This window comes from Agrilus planipennis, unplaced genomic scaffold (assembly GCF_000699045.2).
Source record: "Agrilus planipennis isolate EAB-ADULT unplaced genomic scaffold, Apla_2.0 scaffold69, whole genome shotgun sequence".
NCBI lineage: Eukaryota > Metazoa > Arthropoda > Insecta > Coleoptera > Buprestidae > Agrilus > Agrilus planipennis.
The window spans coordinates 157,162-165,635 of NW_020438962.1; the positions used below are offsets into that span (position 1 = coordinate 157,162).

The window sequence follows — 8,474 nt, forward strand, 5'->3', positions numbered from 1 at the left end:
TTATATAATTAGACAGTTCCTAATAATATAGAATTGCAATATTAAGTTTTCTGGGGCAAAAATATCACTTAGATGTTACGCGACTAAGTTTCCAATTTATAACGAGGTGTTGATGGTACCAACGGTTTTCTCCTTTGGAAAGGCCTTTTGGCAGAGACCCCAACACGACGTTATTATTTCATAAAACAACAAACGCAGAAATAAATGCATACCTTAACATTTTAAAAGCTGGCTTGTCGATAAAATAAATATAAAGGTACCTTCTAGTTGAATTTGTCTAAATTTTAAAGGGTGGAGGGTGCTGCTTTGTTGTAATTGTTTAGTTCCATTTCGAATTCTTCAAAATTACCGATTTTATATCCTGTAGAGTGCAGAACATTGCACAGGGTGTCTCACGGTAGCCACCCATTAGAATATTTCGGAAACTACTTCGAAAATGAAAATACCTATTCAAATTGAGAAGAATTTTATAAAATCAATTGCAAAACGGTAGACTACAGACAACAATGGTAAAAAAAGCAAATAAACAATAAATTAAATAAATAATTAACGATATCAGCTGATAATAATTAAATGTGTTAGTGTAATCGTTAGATATGCTATGAGTTACAACTCGAACAGTTAAATGAATAGGTACGTTTAATTAATATCAGCTGATATTGTTAACTATTTATTTTATTTTCTTTTCTTACTATTTCTATCTATAGTCTACAGTATTGCAATTGATTTCTTAAAATTCTTCTCAATTTGAATATGTACTTCCATTTTCCATTATTCATAAAAGTAATACTGAATAACAGATGTAGAGAATCAAAATATTTAATGACTAAACTGTCAGTATGGTGTTTCAGTGGCAATAATTAACTAATGTTTTTAAGGTTCTGCTAATAATTTCACAACCAACTTCGTAAACAAATAAGCAGCCTTGTTGATTTTACAAAGAACACTAAGTAATTTGAAAACTAGAGGAGATGGGGACAGGGAACCATAGTATCATTCGAAAGACAATAAAATTCTGTATACGATAACGAAAATATATACATGGTCTTCCATTTGAAAAAATTGACTTACGAATTTTTGAAGTTAACCAAATCCGCCACTAAATATCTAACACCTTCCATGTAATTAACACATTTGGAAAGTATGGAAGGTAAGCTTGAGTGTATAGCTACCTTTCTTGAGAATGTTGTTGCTCCTACTGTAAAATTGGCATGCTTTTTCGCAATCTACTGCTCTGTGATATTTTATTTAAAAAAAATTAATATCTCGAAATCAGTAAATTTTAGAAGTAGAAAAGCATTATAAAAGTCTACCTAAAATCATAAATAGAATGCAAAAGCGTCATAATATACAGAGTGTTCCATTTAATTGAAGAGAGCATACCCAATAACGTTATTGTCCAAATTCGAATCGAAGTAGTTTCCGAAATATTCTAATGGGTGGTCACCGTGAGACACCCTGTATTTATACAGATAGTAACAGATCTATTGTATGTTGTTGGCCTTATCGATGTATCAAGTCCGAAACTTCTTATTCCACACCCTCATACGTTATAATATCTAGCTATAAATAATTAACTTATTTTCATAAATTTTAAAACTATATTCTTCCATTATCCAAAGTTGCGAGAAAAAAATGCCACGTTCTTTAATACCCAGTTTAATTTATGCACTAACAGTTGTAATTTACTATCTCATGGTTTGCAATTTATAGTTATAACCAGTACTGCATTAAACAAAACCATTTACAAGATTATTTCGGAGCATCCACTGGCATTTTAACTGCAATTGTAACTCATTCTTTACCGCGTGTGACATTTATTATTTTAGATATCGTCAGTTTTTTTCTTGTCAAGTCAGTCATTCGGTTCTAATTGTGCGACAAGAATTGTGCCAATGTTATTTTCAGCACTAACGACTAGCGCTTCCAACAGGTACACTTGCTTCGAATCGGTGATAGATAGACGATGATAATAACAGAGGCATTAAAATCGATACGTGATGAACGGAGAATATTGATTCAGAAATTGTTGATCAAAAGAGAAAATTAATCTCATTGCGGAAAAAAATCATAAATAAATTTTTAGGTTTTACATTCTCACCAGCTACTAATTCTGGTGGGCGGACAGTCCCTCCGGATTATGCCGGGGGGTTGGCTAGAAAGCCCTCTTCAGCCACCTTTCAGGAATCATGAGATTTGCCTAAGTAATGCAGGGAACTACAGAAAAACTTGGATCAGTAAACTAGAGATGCATTGGATTGTGACATTGCAGGGTACGAAATGAAGAAAGAAAAGAGTGAAGATTTTATCTGTGGAATCAGCATTTGCCTAAATAATCCACGGAAACCACANTTGGAGGAGATCGGTAGAAATAATAATAATAATAATGATGATAATATGATGAGGAGGCAAATGGCTTTAGAATTGCACAGACATTTCCGTGGATGTCACATTAAATGAGATAATAAAACTTTAATAGAATAAGACAGAGATACCTTTTCGGTTACATCGGTACTTTTTTTCTCTTCTAGGCGTGCGTTAAGTTACATATTTTTTTTTTTTTTAATAGCTACTCGTAATAATCGGGGCATCCAACATCTATAATAACTTTATGTATTTATGCATGTATGTATGTATGTAAGCCATTGCATGCAACCTAGACAGCATAAAATAGCCGCCAAAGTTAACGCAAAATCTAACAACAAAAAATACTTGAAAAAAAAAAAGATTAATAATATTATTAAGATGGTAACGGTCGGCATGGAGAAATAATGATTTATCTAATTAAATCGTTTACACAAAGAACACATTGCTTTAGTGGATTTGGCGATATTCCAGTTATCTAACGTTTTTTTTTTTGTGCTATCCTCTACTTATACAAAACAAAGTAGGTAATCTAAAAATGTAATCGATAAAAAATAATCAAAAATCATTATTAATTATTAAGTTCTTTCTTCATTCGTATGAAGCTGAATAAATAATTAAATAGGTGTACCAAAAGTGGATTAATCATTATATCAACAATTAGACAAGAATTAATTAATGAATTAGCATGAAGTTAGATGTGTTTCCACACTTACTGACTGTTCTTCCCCTCGACATCTTTCTTCTTTCCTTGTACTTCATGCTGTATCAAATTTATGACGATCAAATGTAGATACTTGAATTTTATTTTTACGGCGATGATGAACTAATACAGGACCGGAATTAAAAGTGCGCAAACCCCAAAAAATATCATTCCTTTAAGGAATCAATGTAGGCACTTCATAGGTATGTTAAATATAAATGTATTTTCTTAATGTCACTGTTTTTACGTTGATATTCACAACGTCCCCTGTTCTTCAAGTCCGGCCCTGTAATAGGAGGAGAACGTATTTTCTTTTTCACAACAAAACTTTGAAATCCACTTTTGGTTGAACATGTGTGGAAAGCTATTGTTGATAATATTTTTTGTTTGCTTTCATACTGACTAAAACAATAACCTGCATAATTATTATGTAATGTATTAAGACAAAATTAAAAACTTCTAAGACTTAACCTAGACTAAAAATACAGCTTATTGTTCAACTGATAACGGGGCAGAAACGTCGCTCAGCGACACACTAAAATCTAACATTGACGAACCAGTAAAAAAACTCCAGTTCGCTTTTCTTGTTCTCATGATTTTTTTCGTTTTTTTTTTTTTTTAATAATGATAGATAATGACGCGCGTAATTAATAACGATTTTTTTGGGTGTTCTTGTGTCCCACATGGGTTCTATTACACCCACGCACGTATTTTTGGGCATAACAATCAGTTTTCTGTCGACACCCAAAAGGCAACAAAAATATTATAACCTGAGCTTCGCTGATCATTATTTCGGTATGTGTTTATGTATGTACGCATGTATGTATGTATGTATGTTTGTGTAAGTGTATATAAGTCAACAATAGTTAAATGCTCTGAAAGTATTTGTACTTGCAGCGGTATTATTTATAATAATAATAATAATACGTAACATTAAATCGTCAACAATAACCGTGTTTAGGAATCGCTATCCGTTTCATTACGATAATCTTCATTTTCATCATCATCTTCTCCTTATTTTAAACATTGTTCTCGCCGTAAGTATTTACATAATATTACAACATATAGCCCTGTAAGGGAGGTTTCCGTGTTTCGCAAAATTCATGCGTTTCTTCTGTTCCTCGACTTCAGCCTTTAGTTTCAAGTAATCTTCGTTTTTTCCGTATTTGCTCTCATATTCTTCTATGACATCGTCGTCATCTTCACCAAATCCGTTTTCAATCTTTCCGTTCATCTTCTTGTTCAGAACGGGATCAATTTCGGAAGGATTTTTTGGTATCTCGTTATCCCAACATTCCAATAAATCTTCCTCCTCGATACTGGTTTGAGGAGATAAACTCCAATCGTCGTTGGCAGTAAATAGAGTAACTTCTTCCTCAGGTGTCATTTTCTTCACAACTTCACCCACTCCGTTATGATTGGAATATCCGTTGGGAATCTTTTCGGCAATGGCCCCTATGTCTCTGGCTGATCCAGTTTCAGTTTCTTCTATTTCCGAGTCGGATTCAATGAATTCTTTAAGAATTACATCGGGACTTTTTAGAATCTCAATATCCGGAGTAGTTTCACGGGTTTTAGTCATCCATTCCTTCACAGCCTGAGTTATAGGATACAAAGTTTCCTTTCCGTTTTCCAAAGGGGAAACTTTATCTTCCCTCTCATCGATTAACGTATCATTTCCTGATTCGTTGCTGTCACGAAAAAAATCACCATTTTTACGTGAAACTTTTGAATTAGTTGTTGTTGTTCCTTTGCTGTCATTTGTAATCTCTATTATCTTAGGATTTGGTTGGAGAGGGGAACTGGGCCTTTTAGACCTTTTATTCTTACACTTTAGTTTATTGTCACTTTTGCTCTTCACATTTGGGTGATGTTCCACCATGCAAATCTGAAAAAGGGGAGGTTCAACATCGACAGTATTATTTGTGATATTTTTTATTAACTCGGTAGTTTCGGGATTTTCAAGAAAAAATCCTGAACGTGAAGTCGAAGGTTGTGGTAGATCTTCGACGTTTGAGAACGTAATCTGGGGGAAACTAGCTTCAACTTTTTGCGCCTGTTCAGCCTGTTTTCCCCCAAATATCGAGTTTTTTAGAATTGAAGCAAAGTCGGTTATTTTAATTGATGTTGTGTTACTTTGCGCCGGTTTCTTTTGGACAAAACTATCACAATTGAGCATTTTGAAAAACTGGTCTTCTGTAGAGTCAGAAACATTGATGGTCTTAAGTTTTTCCTCCAGGCTAGTGTACATGCCCTTTTGAATAATTCTATCCAGTTCTTCGGAAATTTCTTCGTTCGTCTTGTTGTCCGAGTCCTTCAAAATAATATCTTCGAGAAGATAGTTGTATGGGTCATCAACGTTCAATACGGAGCTAGAACTGGACGCAGATCGATTTTTATTTAAGTTACTTTTCAATGTTACTCGTTTTTTCTTTCTCTTCGATTTTTTATCAGAAGTATCGGAAGCTGTACCTGCAGCTTCATCGGTAACAACTGCTTCCACGTGCGACGCTACAGTTTCTTCAACATTTTCTTGAATATTATCTTTTACTGGTTCCTCAGTAACAACCGCAGCTATCGGCAAATCGTCCTTGCTTGAATTTTCAATAACTTCTTCAACTTTGTCATCTTCCCCTAAATGCACATCTTCAGGCGCTTCAATTTTCAAGGGTTTGCATTCATTATCCTCAGTGACATCAGTTGGATTTGTGTGCAAAATAAATGATGTGTCCGGATCAGTTATCATAATCTTCCTGGACTGCGCTTTTTGACTTTTCTTCGTACTTTTGTTTTGTATTTTCTTCTCAAATTTGTTGGTACCTGCCTTCTTTTCTGAGTTAATATTTTTTTCTTCCAATTTCTGATTATCTTCTTCACTGACAATTTTTGTTGCAGGAACCTCTTGGCTTTCAACTATTAAAACAGCTTCTTCCGATTTGTCGTTGACGTTTTCTGGAATGGTGGTGTCTTCCTTTGGATGGGCTTCCGAGACAGGTTGTCCTTGAGCTACACTTACGTTTTCCAAACTATGTTGAACGTTCTCTAATTTCTCTGAAGGGTTTATAACTTCTACCTCATTGGCCAAAACATTATCAGGACTCTCTTTTACGTCATTAACTTGAGCCACAAAAGATGATTCAAAAGACTCTACTTCGATTAAGTCTTGATTGGTTTCATTTTCTGAATCTTCCTGGTTCTTATTTCGCCTCTTTTTACGATTAAAAACGCTAATCCATTGATTCTGAGAATTAGACAGTTTCTTTGGGCTATTTTGAACTGCGATTTCTTTATGTTGGATGGAATTTCTTGGACTTGAATGATTCCTCTGAACGAACTGAGGTTTATCAGATTTTCTGTCCTGTTTATCAAACTTGGAGCCATTTCTTGCCGGCGATTGAGCCGACTGTTGTTGTACCATCTTCGAACAGTTCACAGGACTCTGGTGTACTTTCTGATCGTTCTGTATCTTTTTTTCGACAATTGAAACAGGATTTGGGGCAGAACGAGATGAGGTAGAGAAGCTTCTATTTGGACTGCTTTTGAGTCTAACCTGTGAAACGTTATCGATGGAATTAACATCGTTCCTTAAAATATTCTCACTTGTTGGCAGTTTCTGATTTTTGACTTCAGACTTCTTAGCTGGTTGATTTTCAGCTGGCTTTTGTTGTTTCATGTTATTTTCGTGTATTTTGTGCGATTGTTCGTTTCTTCGATTATAGAAATTGTTTCTTCTCGGACCATTACCGAAAACCTTTTGCCGATTATCACCGTAGAACGTTCGTTGAGGGGAACGATTGTTGAATTTGTTCTGACGTCTCTGGACGTTCTGTTGAGGTTTTTCTTGATTCTGCTCTTTCGCTGCCTCTTCCAATTTGAAGACAATTTGAGCAATATCTATTCGATTGCCTTGATGGGGCACCTTATTAGTTTGTTGATTTTCACTACCGTTAGGTATTTGAGATTCTTTAACTTTATCATTTACATTTTCCGTAACATCATTTACTAAAGACTCGCTTTTAATATTGGTGATACTAGATTCGACTTCTTTTGTTGATGTTTCTTGTTTAGAAGTGGGTTCCGTAGTAACGTTTTGAATTGATGGTTGATAAGTACAAATTGCTTTGGTATCAAGCGATGACGACGATGGTTGCGGTGGTGGTGGTGGTGGTTGAGGTTGTGACACGATGTTAAGCGGGGGTGGTATTCCTGGAGGTGGCAGGAACACTGGTGAAAACGATTGCTGAGTAGTTGGGGGAAGAGATCCTATGGGATTGATGATAGGGATCGGCATATACGTTGGGGGTAAATTTACAAATTGGAGGGCAGGATTCAGAGGAAGATGTTGAGGATGTCTAAGTGCTCTCGGAACGAACTCTTCGGCGTCAGGCTTAAGTTGGTACGAGTTTTTCTGAGTCTCCTCAACGGAAGACTCAGTAGAAGCGTTAATGTTAACGTTATCAGTCTTCGATTCAACCTCGACTATCACATCTTCTCCTTCTTTATGCGCAACTACGACGTCTGAATGATGAGCAAGTGAGTGATTTTCGATATGTGATTCATCTTCTTTCGCTTTACACTCATTATTACTCAATTCCTCCTCACTTATACTTTCTTCGGCGTCTTCTTTATCGTCTTTAATATCACAGCTGTCGATTTGCTTCACGTGGCCTGACGATTCAACGTCTCGCTCGTTCTCAGATTCAGACCCGTGAGTACTTAAGCTCGCATTAGTCGAGTCTGTTTTGGGAACAGATCGATCTTGGGTTATTGATTCGGATTGTTTTTCCGGTGTGTTTATTTGAAGGGAAGAAACGTACGACGTTTCGCCCACGTTACTTCCCGTTTCCGATTGACTGAGTACTTCGTCTGATTCGCCATTATCCGTGTGCTCAGAAGATGCCGGACCTTCTTGACTTTGTTGCTGCAGTGTTGAAAGTCGCTTACGCCTTTTCTTCTTCAAACGTCTGACATCGTTTGAAGAAGAACGAGGGTCTGTGTGGGCATCTGTTAAGAAACAAGAAATAATCGATTAGAACTTTTGAGTAGTCAAAATTAGTTCCTTATAACTAGGGATTTTAAACTAATTGTGAGTAGAAAAGAGAAGTAAATATTTTTTTTGTTCAAAAATCCACAATATGTACAGTCCATTTCAATTTGTTAGAATTGTGACCTTGAAGAAATCTGCGCGAAGATAGAAAGAATACACACTAGGCGTGAGCAAGACACAAATAGTTGGAACAAGCTTGAACAAGCAGAGCTCTCGATGGGCGGTCTTAGGAGATCGGCTATAACTGTACAGTACTAGACGAAAATGTTTAGCAATTTCTTAAAATAAAAATGTATATAAATTAACAATAGAAAACAAAGCAAAAGTTTTATAGGTGTGTAGAACGTTAAGTTAATTCAC

General features: G+C 35.5%; 1 protein-coding gene across 1 annotated transcript in view; it reads right to left on the bottom strand.

The window, feature by feature from the left end:
* Nucleotides 1-3,458: 3,458 nt before the first annotated feature.
* LOC108741971 (uro-adherence factor A-like) overlaps nucleotides 3,459-8,474 on the bottom strand; it is a 78,528-nt gene continuing 73,512 nt past the window's right edge. Inside the window, exon 7 of the mRNA XM_018476959.1 lies at nucleotides 3,459-8,071. Coding sequence (XP_018332461.1) covers nucleotides 4,113-8,071 — 3,959 coding nt within the window. The 3' untranslated portion in view covers nucleotides 3,459-4,112. The remainder of the gene's footprint in view (nucleotides 8,072-8,474) is intronic.